At 48.9% G+C, this 20,112-nt stretch overlaps 1 protein-coding gene across 4 annotated transcripts in view; it reads left to right on the top strand.

Annotated features, from left to right (window-relative positions):
- The window catches only part of ADGB (androglobin), a 339,135-nt gene that overhangs the window by 247,810 nt on the left and 71,213 nt on the right, over positions 1-20,112 (top strand). For all 4 annotated transcript variants that reach the window (XM_040427354.1, XM_040427353.1, XM_040427352.1 and 1 more), the window contains exons 27-28: positions 14,735-14,919; positions 19,475-19,632. In XM_040427354.1, the coding sequence (XP_040283288.1) occupies positions 14,735-14,919; positions 19,475-19,632 (343 nt within the window). The remainder of the gene's footprint in view (positions 1-14,734; positions 14,920-19,474; positions 19,633-20,112) is intronic.

Here is a 20,112-nt window from a genome sequence, read left to right as displayed (position 1 = left end):
GTCATCAGGAACATCCAGCCAGCAAAAGATAAGGATGGTCATCATTAAGACCTGGCCCCCCTAAGGGGTGCAGAGTGGGTGGTATTGATTGGCACGCTGGAAGTGGAATAATAAAGGTTCAATTTTTTTGGTATTGAATTACATATCTTAGTTTACGGCTGATATAGGAATAAGTAAATGTAGGAATAAATAAATAAAGCTGACGCAGAATAAGTCTCCCTGCACTCTCCATCTCCAATATTCTTCTATTAATCATTTTCAGCAACACTGTCCCTAGCGCATGAGCTGTTGCCACACCTTTCCCTATGCTCAGCTCACCGGACAATGGCAGAGACCACACGGGATGAGGATTTTATAGGGCTGTGATATCACAGGGAATGGTTATCTGCAGATTGGCTGGCTGCTTGACATTATGGGTGATCTTGCGTTCCTCCGCAATGATAGTTTGAGTTTAATGTCCAGGGGAGAGAGACATCCCGATTTGCTAGCAGATGGTAGAAGCGGCGCTTCCCTCCCTGTAAAGGCTAGACACGCAAGACGCTCTGGTTAGCATCTCCTTAACCCCTGAGGACGCCGTGTATTCGGAAAAACATGTTGTGGGAGTTTGTTACATGCTTTTAATTAGCAGAAAGCACTTAGATGTTAGGATTGGCGGGACGCACTGCAGGCGCCCTGGCAATTCCGATCCAAGTGCAGTGGCCGGGTTTACTACACAGGTAGGAATATATGAATGAGAACTGAGTGGTTGGTTTGGAGACTGGCTAGTGGCAATCAGCCCTCCTGATGAATGCAACAAAGAAAGCTAACTGTAACTGATACTTAGGCAAAAATGAAGCCTCTGATAGAGATAGAAATTTACAATAGTAGCTGGAGCCACGGTAGTGACTAGTGAAGCAGTGAAATAAAGGGACTCTCAAATATAAGAACAAAAACAGTTGAGACAGTAGAGATGGTATGAGAAGTAATACCCTTACTGAGTCATGATAAGTCTCTAACCTAATAGCGCTAAGTAGTTAGTCAAAAAATAAAGAGAACATAAGAGAATAAAGAGAACATTGCATAAGTGCAATCTGTATTTTTTAATATCACAAAGGGCACTTTTTCTTTTCTTTATTAGAATTCTTTTGAGTTTTAGCAAATGTAATAATAAAAGCTATATTTTATATGTAAATAGGCTAAAAACAGGATCATTATAGCACTGCGCTATTGGAATAAATTAGGATTACATTGAGGCATAGATCTGGATAATGGTACAAAATATTTTTTGCTGCGCTACAAGTTCCCAATAGCACAGTTGCTCATAATTTCTAATTAGAAGCAGTTTGGAACAACCATGATTCTTCCTAGAGCTGGCTCCCCCAAACTAAGTAATTGAGGGAGAAGGGTCTTAGTAAGAGATGTGACCAAGAACCCAATGATCACTTTGAATGAGATCCAAAGATCCTGTATGCAGATGGAAGAAGCTTTCAGAAGGTCAACCATCACTGCAGCACTCCACCAATCTGGGCTTTATGGCAGAGTAGCCAGAAATAAGCCCCTTAATAGTGAAAGCCCATCTGGAGTTTGTATATAAACACCTAAAGGACTCCTAGACAATGAGAAACAAATGGCAGCATCATTCTGTGGGCTTGTTTTTCAGCAGCTGAAACAGAGAGACTGGTCAGGGTTGAGGGAAAGCTGAATGGAGCAAAGTACAGAGATACAGTCAGGTCCATAAATATTGGGACATCGACACAATTCTAACATTTTTGGCTCTATACAACACCACTGTGGATTTGAAATGAAATGAACAAGATGTGCTTTAACTGCAGACTGTCAGCTTTAATTTGAGGGTATTTACATCCAAATCAGGTGAACGGTGCAGGAATTACAACAGTTTGCATGTGTGCATCCCACTTGTTAAGGGATCAAAAGTAATGGGACAGAATAATAATGATAAATCAAACTTTCACTTTTTAATAGTTGGTTGCAAATCCTTTGCAGTCATTTACAGCCTGAAGTCTGGAATGCATAGACATCACCTGTCGGGATTCAAACCCATGACCAGCCACATCCCAGGCGGTAGCCCTGCTTACTAGGCTACCGTCCTCTCTGGACATTACTCCCTGAAACCTATTATGTAACCTCAGTCTTGCCAAGCCTTGCTCATCACCCTTGATTCCCCACACCTGGTACTTCCCTATATAAGTCCAGCCCCTTGCACTCTAGCTTGCTGATTATTGAGCTCCTGAGCCTTGATCAAGCTTCTCCTCATCTGCTGCTTCTGCTACTACTGAAAGTCCACTGCTGACCAGGAATTGCCTACCGACTACTCTTCTGCTTGTCCCTACCTACTGAACTGCTACCACCGTTGCCATCCGGATTGTCTGACCACGCTTACTGCCGCCTGCCCTGACCCACCGCCTGCCTACCGACTACTCTTCTGCTTGTCCCTACCTACTACCTGCCTGCGGTCCTTGCCACTGGGCTCCACTCCTACCTCCAGCCAGCGGTCCTCTGACTCAGGTGAGCCTGTAGGATTGTTACAGAATAATCAGCAAGCACTATGGAGTCCGCAATCGCCACTCTGCGTAAGCAGGTCTCCGAACTTCAAGAATTTGGTACTACATATCAGGAGAAATTTGCCCAGCTCCAAGGCGTAGTCCAAAGCCAACAGAGGGAGATTATTGAACTACAGAGGCAACTCCTGGACGTCCGCGGCGCACCCGCAGACACCCGCATGCCACTCCCATTAAGATTCAGCGGCGACAGACGCCAGTATCGGGGGTTTCTAAACCAATGCCGCATCTATTTTCAGATGTACCCGGCCCCCTTCACCACCGAGAAAAAGAAGGTGCTATTCGTGGTCAATCTCCTGACGGATGAAGCATTAGCATGGGCATCACCATACGTGGAGACTAACAGTCAGCTCCTGGACAACCTAAACAACTTCATCACCGCCATGAGCCAAGTCTTCGATGACCCCCAACCGCTGTGCGACAGCCGAGGCGCGACTACATGGTCTGCGGCAAGGGAGACGCTCCGTCGCCGAATACACCGCCGAGTTTCGCCGTTGGGTCACGGACACCACCTAGAACCCAGCGGCACAGAGAAGCCAATTCCGGCGAGGCCTGTCAGAATTAATAAAGGACGAACTCGCCAGAGTTGAGGCCCCGGACGATCTGGATGACTTCATTCAGTTATGCATCCGGATAGATCAAAGACTCTCCGAGAGGAAGAAAGAAAGACTCTGGTCCTCGGACCACAGACCCACTTACTCCTTCTCTTCCACCGCCCAGCGCGACCCCCAGTCAGTAACTGAACCTATGCAGGTCGACGCTCTACGTAGGTCTCTATCGACAGCTGAGAAGGAGAGAAGGCTGGCCGAAAACCTCTGCCTCTACTGTGGGGAGCCGGGTCATTTTGCCATCAAATGTCCTCATAAGATCCGAAAGACTATTGCCGTCACCGAGCTAAAGGAGCAACCACAGACTCCAACCCCGCCAACTGTCATGGTCTTACCTTCTTGCTGTTCTCCTTCGTTTGACATGTGCTGGCGGCCATCTTGGTTTCCGGGTTTCTTGTAGCCTTCCACCCTGCGGCTCCTCCTTCCCACTGGGAGGAGCTGGATGCCTAGCTCATATATATAGGAGGTCTGTGGCTTCAGTTCCTTGCTTGGTCCTCCTGTGTTCACATGCTTCTAAGACTGCTGCTGCTTCTGGTTCCTGATCCTGGCTTCGTCTGACTACCCTGCTGGTTCCTGATCCTGGCTTCGTCTGACTACCCTGCTGGTTCCTGATCCTGGCTTCGTCTGACTACCCTTCTGGTTCCTGATCTCTGGCCTCTCAAAGACTCTGCTTCGGTTTCACCATTCGTTTGGACTTTTGCTTTACAGCTTTATTTCCAATAAAGCCTTCTTATTTTCACTTATCTCTTGTTGTACGTCTGGTTCATGGTTCCGTGACATTAGGACCAAGCCATGAGTTCTGACGGTACAGGGCCATCCTCGCTACCCATGCTGGTTGCCAGACTTGATCAGCAGGATCACCTGTTGGGTCGGTTCGCTGTGGCGTTGCAAACCCTGCTTGAACGCACGGCTCATTTCGCTCCCGTTGCCGATGGGTCGGTTGTCGCTCCTACTGCCGCTCCGGTTGTTGCGCCAGAGTCTACCCCGACACCTGTTGTTGCGCCTGCGGTGTTTCGGGGTATGACCGGTTCTGCCCCTCTTCCACAGCGCTTTGGGGGAGAGCCAACTCAGTGCCGAGGTTTCCTTAACCAGGTGGGCATTTATTTCGAGTTGCTGCCACATGCCTTTCCTACTGAGAGATCAAAGGTGGGCTTCTTGATCTCGCTGCTCTCGGACAAGGCCTTGGCCTGGGCCAGCCCTTTATGGGAGAACAACAATCCGGTGGTTGCCGAGTTTTCCGGTTTTGTTGCTTCTCTTCGGAAGGTATTCGATGTGCCGGCTCGTGCTGCCTCTGCTGCGAAGCTCCTTATGTCCATCAGACAGGGTTCACGATCCGTAGCTGAATACACCATTGAGTTTCGTACCCTGGCAGCAGAGGTGGGCTGGAATAATGAGGCTCTGGTCGCTGCTTTCTCTCATGGTCTCTCGGATGCCTTGAAGGATGAGGTTGCAGCTAAGGACCTACCAGTGGAGCTCGAGTCTCTTATTTCTTTCCTGATTTTGATTGACACCAGACTCAGGGAGAGACCTTCCTTTAAGGAGAGCCTGCGGAGGTCTTCTAACAGATTGGCGCCTACGTTTGCTGTCCCACCCGTGCCTCCCTCTCCTCCCACGCCTCCTGGGGATGACTTGTCTGGGGGTGAACCCATGCAGCTGGGGTTTGCTCGCCTGTCCGAGGGGGAGAGGGTACTCCGGAGACGCGAGGGTCGATGCATGTACTGTGGTCTCGGTGGGCATTTTCGGTTGGCATGTCCGAACCGTCCGGGAAACGCTCGTACCTGAGATCCTGTCGGGGGCAGATCTTGGGTGGAGTCTCCTCGTCCCCGGTTTCCCGTGTTGACAAACCACTGATCACTGTTGTCCTCTCCTGGGTCGGGGGCTCGGTGACGACCCAGGCGTTGGTGGACTCTGGTGCTGGTGGTTTGTTCATTGATAGTGTGTTCGCTGCCGCCAATTCCATTCCTCTGCAGGCTCGAGGTTCCCCACTGGCTCTTGAGGCGATAGACGGCAGACCCCTTCTGTCGTCACACGTGACTCATGAGACCCTTCCAGTGGGGATAGCCGTTGGTGCCGTTCACAGAGAGTCGGTCTGTCTCCAGGTTATTTCGTCTCCACACTACTCGGTGGTCTTGGGGTACCCCTGGCTCCAGAAGCATAATCCGACTTTCGATTGGAGATCGGCCGAGATCCTCTCGTGGTCACCGCAGTGTGGGGCTAGTTGCATCCATGGGTCTGTCAAGTTGCTGTGTACTTCCTCGGACTCTCTGTTGCCTCCTGAATGCGAGGAGTACCGGGATGTATTCGATAAGGTGCGCGCGGTTGCCCTACCTCCGCACCGCCCATACGATTGTGCCATAGAGTTACAACCTGGTGCCGTTCCTCCTCGTGGCAAAGTCTATCCACTGTCGGTAGCGGAGAATGAGGCCATGGAGGAGTACGTGAGGGAGGCGCTTTCACGCGGACACATTCGCAAATCCTCGTCCCCGGCAGGGGCTGGATTTTTCTTTGTGAAAAAGAAGGGCGGTGAGTTGAGGCCTTGCATCGATTACAGGGGTCTCAATCGCATCACGATCAAGAACGCTTACCCGATACCCTTGATTTCCGAGCTGTTCGATCGCCTTAAAGGGGCCACGGTCTTTACCAAACTCGACCTGAGGGCGGCATATAACCTGGTAAGGATCAAGGCGGGCGATGAGTGGAAGACCGCGTTTAACACCAGGACCGGTCATTATGAATCCTTGGTTATGCCCTTTGGGTTGTGCAATGCGCCCGCAGTCTTTCAGGAATTCATCAACGATGTTTTCCGTGACCTGTTGCAGCAGTGTGTGGTGGTCTATTTGGATGACATCTTGGTATATTCTGAATCCATGGAGGCCCACATTCTGGATGTCAGACAAGTGTTGCAACGGTTACGAGAGAACAAGCTGTTCGGTAAGCTTGAGAAATGCGAATTTCACCGATCCCAGGTAACCTTCTTAGGTTACATCATTTCCGCTGAGGGGTTCTCCATGGATCCTGAGAAGGTTTCGGCTGTCTTACAGTGGCTCCAGCCCAGTGGTCTTCGTTCCCTGCAGCGCTTTTTGGGCTTCGCCAATTATTATCGGAAGTTCATCAGGGACTTTTCCATGCTGGCCAAGCCTCTCACGGATCTGACCAGGAAGGGCAGTAATTCCCAGGTCTGGCCGCTCGAGGCCATCCGAGCTTTTGAGGCCCTAAAGTCCGCTTTTGTGTCGGCTCCGATTCTGCCGCATCCCAACCCTGGGTTGCCCTTTGTCCTCGAGGTGGACGCGTCTGAGACGGGAGTAGGCGCCCTTCTGTCTCAGCGTAGAACACCAGAGGGTCCTCTGCTTCATTGTGGGTTTTACTCCCGGAAACTGTCTTCCGCGGAGTGCAACTATCAGATTGGTGACAGGGAGTTATTGGCCATCGTGCAGGCCCTTAAAGAATGGAGGCACTTGCTCGAGGGTTCGGTGGTTCCGGTTCTCATCCTGACGGACCATAAGAATCTGACCTACCTTTCTGAGGCCAAGAGATTGACACCACGTCAGGCCAGATGGGCTCTGTTCTTGTCACGTTTTAATTACCTGGTCTCCTACCTACCCGGTTCCAAGAACATCAGGGCGGATGCCCTATCACGGCAGTACTCCGAGCTGTCCAGGGAGGAGTCGATTCCGACTTCGGTCATACCTCCGAATCAGATCCTGGCCGCCATTCGCACCAGCCTGACCTCTCCCCTGGGTGAGCAGATTTTGGCGGCTCAATCTGGTGCTCCCCCTGGGAGACCCAACGGCAGATGTTTTGTGCCTGAGGAGTTGCGCACTCGGTTGTTGCGAACCTACCATAACTCCAAGACCGCGGGGCATCCTGGAAAGAATCAGCTGTCCTGGGCTGTTTCACGTCTGTTCTGGTGGCCTTCCCTACGTTCCGATATCGCCGCATATGTAGCGGCATGCTCCGTTTGTGCCCAGAGTAAGTCCCCTCGGCACCTTCCGTTGGGCCTTCTGCAACCCATAGCCACCGGGGAGCGCCCATGGTCACACCTGGGGATGGATTTCATTGTGGACCTCCCTGCATCCCGAGGCCATACGGTCATTCTCATGATTGTGGATCGGTTTTCCAAAATGTGCCACTGTGTTCCTCTCAAGAAGTTACTCTCTGCACAAGAGTTGGCCACGATTTTTGCCAGGGAGGTCTTCCGGTTGCACGGTTTGCCCAAGGAGATTGTGTCGGATCGGGGGAGTCAGTTTGTGTCCAGGTTCTGGCGCGCCTTTTGCTCCCAGTTGGGGATTCATCTCTCCTTCTCCTCGGCCTACCACCCTCAGTCCAATGGGGCCGCAGAACGATCCAATCAGGCCTTGGAGCAATTCCTTCGTTGCTATGTCTCCGATCACCAAGACAATTTGGTTGACCTTCTGCCTTGGGCTGAGTTTGCCAGGAACACGGCGGTGAACTCTTCCTCTGGGACGTCTCCCAATTATGGGTTCCAACCTGCCGTGTTACCGGAGGTATTCTCTCCCCAGGATATTCCGGCTGTGGAGGATCACCTTTCCGTCCTACGTGCTTCTTGGGTACAGATCCAGAAGTCCCTTGAGGCCTCTGCGCAGCGCCAGAGACTCCAGGCTGATCGCAGACGAGCGCCTGCTCCTTCCTACCAGGTCGGAGACCGTGTATGGTTGTCCACCCGCAACCTCAACCTTCGAGTGCCCACTCCCAAGCTGGCGCCTCGCTTTGTTGGTCCCTTCCGAGTGCTTCGCAGGGTAAACCCGGTAGCCTATCCCTTGCGCTTCCTCCTGGCATGCGGATCTCTAACGTGTTTCATGTCTCCCTGTTGAAGCCACTGGTGTGTAATCGATTCACTTCCTCGGTTCCTCGGCCTCGTCCGGTCCGAGTGGGCAATCATGAGGAGTATGAGGTGAGCAATATCCTGGACTCACGCCTGGCCCACGGTCGGGTGCAGTTTTTGGTCCATTGGCGTGGTTATGGTCCAGAGGAGCGTTCCTGGGTTCCCTCCGCAGATGTCCATGCTCCTGCCTTGCTCCGAGCCTTCCACGCACGCTTCCCTCAGAAACCGTTTTTTGCTCCGCGGAGGAGGGGCCCTTGAGGGGGAGGTACTGTCATGGTCTTACCTTCTTGCTGTTCTCCTTCGTTTGACATGTGCTGGCGGCCATCTTGGTTTCCGGGTTTCTTGTAGCCTTCCACCCTGCGGCTCCTCCTTCCCACTGGGAGGAGCTGGATGCCTAGCTCATATATATAGGAGGTCTGTGGCTTCAGTTCCTTGCTTGGTCCTCCTGTGTTCACATGCTTCTAAGACTGCTGCTGCTTCTGGTTCCTGATCCTGGCTTCGTCTGACTACCCTGCTGGTTCCTGATCCTGGCTTCGTCTGACTACCCTGCTGGTTCCTGATCCTGGCTTCGTCTGACTACCCTGCTGGTTCCTGATCTCTGGCCTCTCAAAGACTCTGCTTCGGTTTCACCATTCGTTTGGACTTTTGCTTTACAGCTTTATTTCCAATAAAGCCTTCTTATTTTCACTTATCTCTTGTTGTACGTCTGGTTCATGGTTCCGTGACACCAGCAGCCCTTGAAAATAAAAACAAGGCGGCTCATGGATCCCACTTCATCGTCCCCATCCTCATCGACATTGAGGGGCGACAACTCCCCTGTTCAGCGATGATAGACTCCGGGGCGGGAGGCAACTTCATGGACCTAACCTTCGCCCGCGAAAAGAACATTCCACTGACAATCAAGGCAGCCCCCGTTGACCTGGAAACCGTCGACGGATCCCCACTCTCCTCGGGGCCGGCCACTCACGAGACCACCGAACTACAACTCCTCATAGAACCAGATCACCGTGAAAAGATCCACTTCTCTCTGATCGCCTCCCCGAAGTTCCCAGTGATCTTGGGCATCCCATGGTTGGCCACCCACAACCCCTCGGTGGACTGGGAAACCCGCTGCATACGATTCCCATCCGAGTTCTGCACGCTAAATTGCTCCCACAAACCCGTCCTTCCACCCGAAGACACCACCATCTCAAAACTATCCGTCAAGGATCTGCTATCCCCTCAATACCGCAAGTTCCAGGATGTCTGCGACAAGAAAAACGCAGACAAGCTGCCACCACACCGACCCTACGACTGCCCTATAGAACTGTTGCCCGGGGCCGAAATACCCTTTGGCAGTATCTACTCCCTCTCAGAGCCTGAACTCAAGGCTCTGAAAGAGTACCTGGACGAGGACCTGAGGAAGGGGTTCATCCGGCCCTCCACCTCCCCCGCGGGAGCCTCCTTTTTCTTCGTAGAGAAAAAAGACTCCTCCTTGCGTCCCTGCATAGACTACAGAAAGCTTAATGACATAACCGTAAAAAACCGGTACCCGCTCCCACTGATTTCCGAACTCCTTGAGAGACTCCGGGAAGCGAAGATCTTCACCAAACTCGACCTTCGAGGGGCCTACAACCTCGTCCGAATCCGCCCTGGGGACGAATGGAAGACCGCCTTCCGGACATGTTATGGTCATTTCGAGTACCTGGTCATGCCTTTCGGACTCTGCAATGCTCCCACCACCTTCCAGCACTTCATTAACGACGTCCTCAGGGACATGCTGGATCTGTTTGTAGTCGTTTACCTGGACGACATCTTGATCTTCTCTGAAGACCTCGAGCAGCACCGCGAACACGTCCGCAGGGTACTGCAGAGACTCAGACAGAACCGGTACCCGCTCCCACTGATTTCCGAACTCCTTGAGAGACTCCGGGAAGCGAAGATCTTCACCAAACTCGACCTTCGAGGGGCCTACAACCTCGTCCGAATCCGCCCTGGGGACGAATGGAAGACCGCCTTCCGGACACGTTATGGTCATTTCGAGTACCTGGTCATGCCTTTCGGACTCTGCAATGCTCCCGCCACCTTCCAGCACTTCATTAACGACGTCCTCAGGGACATGCTGGATCTGTTTGTAGTCGTTTACCTGGACGACATCTTGATCTTCTCTGAAGACCTCGAGCAGCACCGCGAACACGTCCGCAGGGTACTGCAGAGACTCAGACAGAACTCTCTCTATATCAAGCTAGAGAAATGCGAGTTTGAGCGAACCACCACTCAGTTCCTCGGATACATCATCTCCCCAGAGGGCCTAAGTATGGACCCGGGGAAGGTCCAAGCTGTGATGAACTGGCCCGTTCCGAAAAACGAGAAGGAGATACAAAGATTCATTGGCTTCGCCAACTTCTATCGGAAGTTTATCCGGAACTTCTCCAAGGTCATAGCACCAATCACCCAACTCACCAAGAAGGCAGTCCCCTTCTCCTGGACACCTGAGGCCCAGGAGGCCTTCACCAAGTTGAAACTCCTTTTCACTTCTGCCCCAATCCTAATCCACCCGAACCCCGAGCTCCCATTTACAGTCGAAGTGGATGCATCAGACTCTGCGGTGGGGGCAGTTTTGTCACAACGGACAGGGGAGAGGATGCTATTACACCCGTGCGCATATTTCTCCCGCCAGATGTCCCCCTCCGAGAAGAACTATGACATCGGGAACAAAGAACTACTGGCGATCAAGGATGCCTTCTCCGAGTGGAGACACCTGCTGGAGGGAGCCACCAACCCCATAATCGTACTAACTGACCACAAGAACCTCGAGTTCATCCGCAGCGCTAAGAGACTCTCAGCCAGACAGGCCAGATGGAGCCTATTCTTTTCCCGCTTCAACTATCTCATCACCTATCGCCCTGGATCAAAAAACGGCAAGGCTGACGCCCTCTCCAGAATGTTTTCCGAGCCCTCACAGAGTAACAAGGGCCAAAATAACATCTTACCCGAGAGAAGGGTCGTAGGGGCCACCTACTCTAAAGAACTCCTGGGCACAATCAAAGAAGGATATGAAAATGACCCCTTCCTCGCCCACCCCACAGGGAATGTCAGCCTTACGTTTAAGAACGGTCATTGGTTTCATCAGGACCTACAACTATATGTACCAGAAATCGCACGGCTCGAAGTGCTCAAACTCAACCATGACTCCAAGCTGGCCGGCCATTTTGGCACAAGAAAGACCCAGGAGCTTCTCTCCCGCTCCTTCTGGTGGCCAACATACAAGGAGGACATCAAGAGGTACATCTCCTCGTGCGCGGTCTGTGCCCGCAATAAGACTCCTCGTTCCTCCCCCGTGGGTCTGTTACAACCCCTCCCTATTCCCTCCCGCCCCTGGGGCTCGATCTCCATGGACTTTGTGGTAGACCTTCCTCCTTCAAAAGGGATGAACACTATCCTGGTCGTGGTCGACCGTCTCACCAAGATGGCCCATTTCATCCCCTACAAAGGCATACCCACCGCCAAACAGACGGCCGATCTAATTCTCAGAGAGGTCTTCAGGCTGCATGGGATCCCGGACGACGTGGTCTCCGACCGAGGCGTATAATTTGCCTCAAAGTTCTGGAAGAACTTCTGCCTGGCGCTCGGGGTTAAAGTGAACCTATCCTCCGCTTTCCACCCTCAGTCAAACGGGCAGACTGAGAGAACTAATCAGACCCTAGAGCAGTACCTACGCTGTTTCAGCTCCCACCTGCAGGATGACTGGCTTGACCATCTCCCCACGGCCGAGTTCGCCTACAACAATGCTGAGCATAGCTCAACCAAGCACAGCCCCTTCTTTGCTAACACAGGCTCGCACCCGGTGTTCATTCCCCACCTGCCCGTCGCCTCCACCCTCCCAGCAGTGGCCGAACGCCTAACAACCCTAAAGGAGGCAAAAAAGAACATTATAGACAACCTCCAGCTCGCCCAGAGGCGTTTTAAACAGGGAGCAGACAGACGTCGCAAACCCACCCCGGGCTTCCATGTGGGAGACAAGGTGTGGCTGTCCACCAGGAACCTCAGATTGAAGGTCCCTCCAAAAAGTTGGCCCAAAGATACATGGGTCCGTTTCGGATCACCGCACAAATCAACGAGGTCACGTTCCGGCTCGACCTTCCGGACTCCATTAGGGTGCACCCTGTCTTCCATTGCTCACTCCTCAAGCCATACGTGGAAGCCTGCCCCTGCGGTGCCCGGAGGTCACCTTGGAAGGGGGGGAGTACTGTCGGGATTCGAACCCGTGACCAGCCACATCCCAGGCGGTAGCCCTGCTTACTAGGCTACCGTCCTCTCTGGACATTACTCCCTGAAACCTATTATGTAACCTCAGTCTTGCCAAGCCTTGCTCATCACCCTTGATTCCCCACACCTGGTACTTCCCTATATAAGTCCAGCCCCTTGCACTCTAGCTTGCTGATTATTGAGCTCCTGAGCCTTGATCAAGCTTCTCCTCATCTGCTGCTTCTTCTACTACTGAAAGTCCACTGCTGACCAGGAATTGCCTACCGACTACTCTTCTGCTTGTCCCTACCTACTGAACTGCTACCACCGTTGCCATCCGGATTGTCTGACCACGCTTACTGCCGCCTGCCCTGACCCACCGCCTGCCTACCGACTACTCTTCTGCTTGTCCCTACCTACTACCTGCCTGCGGTCCTTGCCACTGGGCTCCACTCCTACCTCCAGCCAGCGGTCCTCTGACTCAGGTGAGCCTGTAGGATTGTTACATCACCAAACGCTGGGTTTCATCCTTGGTGATGCTCTGCCAGGCCTATACTGCAACTGTCTTCAGTTCCTGCTTGTTCTTGGGGCATTTTCCCTTCAGTTTTGTCTTCAGAAAGTGAAATGCATGCTCAATCGGATTCAGGTCAGGTGATTGACTTGGCCATTGCATAACATTCCACTTCTTTCCCTTAAAAAACTGTTTGGTTGGTTTTGCAGTATGCTTTGGGTCATTGTCCATCTGCACTGTGAAGCGCCGTCCAATGAGTTCAGAAGCATTTGGCTGAATATGAGCAGATAATATTGCCTGAAACCCTTCAGAATTCATCCTGCTGCTTTTGTCAGCAGTTACATTATCAATAAAGACAAGAGAACCAGTTCCATTGGCAGCGATACATGCCCACGCCATGACACTACCACCACCATGCTTCACTGATGAGGTGGTATGCTTAGGATCATGAGCAGTTCCTTTCCTTCTCCATACTCTTCTCTTCCCATCACTGTGGTACAAGTTGATCTTGGTCTCATCTGTCCATAGTATGTTGTTCCAGAACGGTGAAGGCTTTTTTAGATGTCGTTTGGTAATCGCTAATCTGGCCTTCCTGTGTTTGAGGCTCACCAATGGTTTACATCTTGTGGTGAACCCTCTGTATTCACTCTGGTGAAGTCTTCTCTTGATTGTTGACTTTGACACACATACAGCTACCTCCTGGAGAGTGTTCTTGATCTGGCCAACTGTTGTGAAGGGTGTTTTCTTCACCCGGGAAAGAATTCTTTGGTCATCCACCACAGTTGTTTTCTGTGGTCTTCCAGGTCTTTTGGTGTTGCTGAGCTCACCGGTGCATTCCTTCTTTTCAAGAATGTTCCAAACAGTTGTTTTGGCCACACCTAATGCTATCTCTCTGATGGGTTTGTTTTGTTTTTTCAGCCTAATGATGGCTTGCTTCACTGATAGTGACAACTCTTTGGATCTCATCTTGAGAGTTGACAGCAACAGATTCCAAATGCAAATAGCACACTGGAAATTAACTCTGGACCTTTTTCTGCTCATTGTAATTGGCATAATGAGGGAATAACACACACCTGGCCATGGATGAGCTGAGAAGCTAATTGTCCCATTACTTTAGGTTTCTAAACAAGTGGGAGGCACATATGCAAACTGTTGTAATTACTACACCGTTCACCTGATTTGGATGTAAACACCCTCAAATTAAAGCTGACAGTCTGCAGTTGAAGCGCATCTAGTTCGTTTCATTTCAAATACATTGTGGTGGTGTATAGAGGCAAAAATTTTAGAATTGTGTCGATGTCCCAATATTTATGGACCTGGCTGTATTTTTAATGAAAACCTGATCCAGACTGCTCTGAATCGCAGACTGGGCTAAAGATTCACCTTCCAACAAGACAATGACCCTAAGCACATAGCCAAGACAACACAACAGTGGTTTGGAGTCTTGGAGACAACTCTTTAATGTCCTTGTGTGGCCAACCCAGAGCCCTGACTTGAACCCAATCGAACATCTCTGGAGAGACTTGAAAATGGCTGTCCACTGCCGATCACCATTGAACGTGACATAGCCTGAGATAATCCGCACAGAAGAATGGCAGAAAATCCCCAAATCCAGGTGTGCATCAGACCCAAGAAGACTGGAAGCTGTAATTACTGCCAAAAGGGCTTCAACTAAGTACAGAGTCTGAATACTTTTGTCAATGCAAGATTTTAGTTTTTACTTTTTAATACATTTGCAAATATTGTAGCACAATATAATGTAATATAATAAAATATGAAAGTGAAAATATTAAAATATTGATTCTAAAAAGCTTTCAACCTCTGTCGGACTATCACGCTCTTCTATCTACAGGCAGAAAATAAGCAAGTGACTTATTCATCCGTTTCTTTATAGTAACATAAATCTCTTGTCAGAATCTGTCAGCAGTCTTTCTGCTTGTGAAGCATTGTGACATGATGATCTCTTGGTTCTGCTCTTTTGACAAAGGTACACCATAAAATCAGCAATAGAGCATGTCGCAACCATTCAAGTGCAAACCTCCAAGTCAGATGTATTCATCAAGATACAGATCCTTGATAATGATGAAGAAGTTGTAAGTGCTACTGGTAAAGGTCAAGCACTTATACCTGCGTTTTGCTTCATGCCGAATGAAAGACCTTTAAGCGCTCACTGTGAGTATTTTTGCACCGCATCTTGTAATGTACAATATTTTACATATTTAATGGCTATGTGTAGGTTCTTCACATGCCAAATACAATTAGTAGGGGAAAAAATTCAGAATTATCTCTAAATATTCAATGTTACATTTGACTGATTGGACTTATAGTCAGGACAACAAAGCAGAGTGTGAATTATGTGTCTTAAGCCAGGGTAAGCTAAGAATGATAGGGAATACCGAAGACTTCACTATGTCCAGACAGACACACTTTATGGGACTCTGAGACATCATTGCTAAGTCACGTACCGATTGGCATACAACACCTCACGCTGAAGTCAGTCATTGATTGCAGTGATGCATGTGACAGAAGTCTAGTGAACAAAGCTTACGCCCCAAGTCTCAGTGATGTAAAAGATATATATGCCAAATTTCAAGAAGATTGGATCATATTTAGAGGTTGCACACTTTGATCAGTTTTGTAAAAGTAGGCAAAAAATATGATTTTTCAATGTTAATTACTTTTATTGGGAAAACTAGAAATCACAAACTTAGGCCTCATGCACACGGCCGTTGTTTTGGTCCGCATCCGAGCCGCAGTTTTGGCGGCTCGGATGCGGACCTATTCACTTCATGGGGCCGCAAAAGATGCGGACAGCACTCCGTGTGCTGTCCGCATCCGTCCCGTGGTCCGCAATAAAAATATAACCTGTCCTATTCTTGTCCGCGTTTTGCAGACAAGAATAGGCAGTTATATTAATGGCTGTCCGTGCCGTTCCACAAATTTCGGAATGCACACAGACGCCAATCGTGATTTGCGGACCGCAAAACACACAACGGTCGTGTACATAAGGCCTTAAAATAATATAAAGCTAGATACTAAGATTAATAGGTAGTATGATAGGCAAAACATGTGTTATATTAATCAAGTTTGAACGATGCAATCCCTTCTTTTGTTAGCTTGGTGACGACTTTTCTGTGATGCTCGACTACCCTCATCAAGAATTGTTTTTGTTGTTCGTCCCTGACCGATTCGTTAAATGGAACCTGTCACCTGCAAAACGCATATTAAACCAACCACAGTGCCTTACAGTATCCACCAGTGTGTTGCTAATCATGTTTTTCTTTCCTCTTTGTGTTTCTTCATACTTGTTAAAAACGCTGTTTTAATGTCGGTTGGCGCTGTCTCCGAGTCAGGCTTGAAGTCAAGGGGGCAGCGGCCTCCTTGCTTCAAGTAAAGCTAAGCCCGCCTCTTACCCCTCCTCTCTACAATTAGATGGACATGCTGCCGTGAAGCCGGGATCGCACTCTTCTAGCGCATGCGTGGTACGCTGCCTGTTACAGCGCAATCCTCACTCACCCGCCTGCATTTTGCTGACTGCGGATGCGCCGGACAATTCGATCGCGCACGCTCCCGGCCGTCACTCTGTAACAGGCAGCGTACCGCGCATGCGCTAGAAGAGTGTGATCACGGCAGCATGTCCATCTAATTGTAGAGGAGGGGTAAGAGGCGGGCTTAGCTTTACTTGAAGCAAGGAGGCCGCTGCCCCCTTGACTTCAAGCCTGACTCGGAGACAGCGCCAACCGACATTAAAACAGCGTATGAAGAAACACAAAGAGGAAAGAAAAACATGATTAGCAACACACTGAGGGATACTGTAAGGTACTGTGGTCGGTTTAATATGCGTTTTGCAGGTGACAGGTTCCCTTTAAGCTTTTTTATCAGAGCAATTCCTCGTTTTGCGTTCACATGGCTTCTTAGAGAATCACTGCAGTATTCTGTCACGTCGGGGATCCCAAACTATTCAAAGAACGTCTTTGTTTTATTAGTAACAAAATGGCTCAGGTCTTTTCCTTCAAAAACTAGGTTTTTACCCTTTAATCGTTTCATTTACTTTTTCTTTGCAGGTTTGGTTTCTAAATTTTTGGTCACATTTTCCTTAAAGTGAACCTGTCACCTGGATTTTGTGTATAGAGCTGAGGACATGGGTTGCTAGATGGCTGCTAGCACATCCGCAATACCCAGTCCCTATAGCTCTGTGTGCTTTTATTGTGTAAAAAAAACGATTTGATACATATGCAAATTAACCTGAGATGAGTCCTGTCTCTGAGATGAGTCAGGGACAGGACTCACCTCAGGGACAGGACTCATCTCAGGTTAATTTGCATATGTATCAAATCGGGTTTTTTTACACAATAAAAGCACACAGAGCTATGGGGACTGGGTATTGCGGATGTGATAGCGGCCATCTAGCAACCTATGTCCTCAGCTCTATACACAAAATCCCGGTGACAGGTTCCCTTTAACAGCCTGAGTAATACGTTCGTCAAAAAAAGCCAATCTTACGTTTGTTTCTGACAGATACCAAAGGTGTCTCTTAGCAACTGTGAGAGCACTTTTTTGACATCTGCATCTGGGTAAGTGCTCTTTGGAGCCCATCGACTTACAATTGCCTCGTGCAAAAAGCGAACATATATGAGGCTGACAAAATGTGCAACCCGTTTCATTCCTTTCAGTTCTCGTTGAGGAATATTCAACTGTTTAGTGAAGAGGACAATTTTAAGTGCATATATTAGGGATCGACCGATATTGATTTTTTAGGACCGATACCGATAATTTGTGAACTTTCAGGCCGATAGCCAATAATTTATACCGATATTCTGGGTATTTTTATTTTTGAGAAAAAAAATAAATTCCTACACAAATCTGCTGAAAATTAATATGTTTATTGTTAACGTGTATTTTTTATTTATTTTTTGTAAATCTTTTTCATTTATACTTAATATTTTTGTGGGTTTTTTTTTACTAACTTTTAGCACCCTTAGGGACTAGAACCCTTGTCCTATTCACCCTGATAGAGCTCTATCAGGGTGAATAGGAGCTCACACTGTCCCTGCTGCTCTGTGCTCTGTGCACACAGCAGCATGGAGCTGAACATGGCAGCCAGGGCTTCAGTAGCGTCATGGCTGCCATGGTAACCGATCGGAGCCCCAGGCTTACACTGCTGGAGCTCCGATCGGAGGGGAGAGAGGATCCTGTGGCCACTGCCACCAATGATTAATACTGGGTGGGGGGGGCGCACTGCGCCACCAATGTTTTTACTATTGGGATTGGGATGGGGGTGGGGGGCGCACTGCGCCACCAATGATTAATACTGGGGGGCTTGGGGGGGGGGGGCGCACTGCGCCACCAATGAAGATAAGTCTTTCATTAATTCATATACAGGAGGCGGGAGCTGGCTGCAGAATCACATAGCCGGCTCCCTACCTCTATGAGCGGTAGCTGCGATCCGCGGCACCTAAGTGGTTAAGTACCGCAGATCGCAGCTACTTGTCATAGAGGTCGGGAGCCGGCTATGTGATTCTGCAGCCAGCTCCCGCCTTCTGTATATGAATTAATGAAAGGCTTATCTTCATTGGTGGCGCAGTGGCCACAGCCCCTCCCCTCCTCTTATCTTCTCTCCTCTCATTGGCGGCAGCGGCAGCAGCAGCACAGGGGGAGGGAGACACTGCTTCCTTCTCCCCTGTGCTGCTGAGGTAACACAGAGAGCGCTGAGAGCAGCGCGTTGTGTGTTCCCAATACGTTATCGGTATATCGGCAAAATAGATGCCGATACCGATCAAAATCCTCAATATCGGCCGATAATATCAGTAAAACCGATAATCGGTCGATCCCTAGCATATATTGCCTTTGCCATCCACCTTGCTTGATGCAGGGGCCCCTGGGATCCTAAAACTGAAGTCGTTTTTAGACCAACCTCCTAGGTACAGGAGTGAGAGTAGTAATAAGTGATCAATGTGTGCAACCCCTAAATAATAGTCTTCATGGTACAGTTTTTGGCTGGATTATACTATCACACTTTAGAATAGGGAGAGCGTCCGGTAGCACATGTTCTCAGTGTTGCTGGGCAGGGGACTTGAAGCATTAACCCAGAGAGGCTGTAGCAATTCTGGATACAGGTCAGAGATTAAAGAGCTTAGTCAGGCTCTTTAACCTCTGACCTGTAACCAGCATTGATGCCTCTTTTAAGAACTATGCCTGTCCATCCTCTGCTGCCGATTAGCAGAAATGAGGTCATGAGCGGAGGCCTGACTGCGTATCGGCCATTACACCACCTAACTGTTCCCTACCACAGCCATCCATAGGATGATGAATTGGTGACTGGAACTCCCATGGAGCTAACCTTTATCACCCAGCTTGACCTTTTGGGAAACAATTCATAAAAAAAGAAAGAAAGAAAGAAAAAGAGTAAAAATAAATTAAATTAAAAAAAAACTTTTCCCCCTCCATGTCCTGTCATGTGTCAAGTCACGTCTATCTCACCATTGTGGCCCTCGGTTGAATACTGCGGTCATGTGCTGCAGTGTAAACAAAGACCAGTGGGAAATCACAAACACATCAGTGCAGGAAATGATTTCAAAAAGGGATTTTTGGGAAATTTTAACAGAGCAAAGTATTAGAAAAAAATAACAAGGAAGTAAGGTGTGGATTACTTTCATATGTGCGTTTTGACTTATTTTATCATGATGTATGTACTTACTATTTACTTATGTAATTTACTATTTAATAGCAAGCAAAAGCCAGGTGTTAAGTGGAACAAAGAAAGGAAGAATTAGTTCAGGTGGAAGCCAGAAAAATAAGACCTCCTCAAGACCTGGGAGCATTGCTGAAACTCAATATTCTGCAGAGAATGAAACCACAGAAGATAAAGTGTCGTCTCCACAGCCGGTAATAGTATTTCCCTAGATACTGATTAATGATCAACTTATAGTGGTTTTGAAATGATACGTGTATCATATATGGTGGCAGTGAATAGAGAATGAATAGTAAAAGCACCTAGTTGACCTCTGTCATTACTTGGACATACTTTACATCCCTGTACAAAACTGACTCCAGATCTTTCTACTTCCAGCTCTATTGCCTTTCCATCTGTAACAAAAAACTGTTTTTTTGCTATGGCTTATACTAATGGTGTATTACCCCATGTACAAATGTCCTGCTGTCATTTTTAAAAGGGTTTTCCAGGACTTAAAGGGGTTGTCTCTCTTCAACAAATGACACTTATCATGTAGACAAAGTTAAAGGGGTATTCCCAACTTGTGAATCAGTTGTAATTATATCCCAAATAGCATAAATAATAACTTAATAAATACATTTTCCATCGTCAATCCTTTTTCAGATATCTGGACTTCTAGTCTATGGTTATGG

This window comes from Bufo bufo, chromosome 4 (assembly GCF_905171765.1).
Source record: "Bufo bufo chromosome 4, aBufBuf1.1, whole genome shotgun sequence".
Lineage (NCBI taxonomy): Eukaryota > Metazoa > Chordata > Amphibia > Anura > Bufonidae > Bufo > Bufo bufo.
This window is presented reverse-complemented; position numbering and strand designations above follow the sequence as displayed.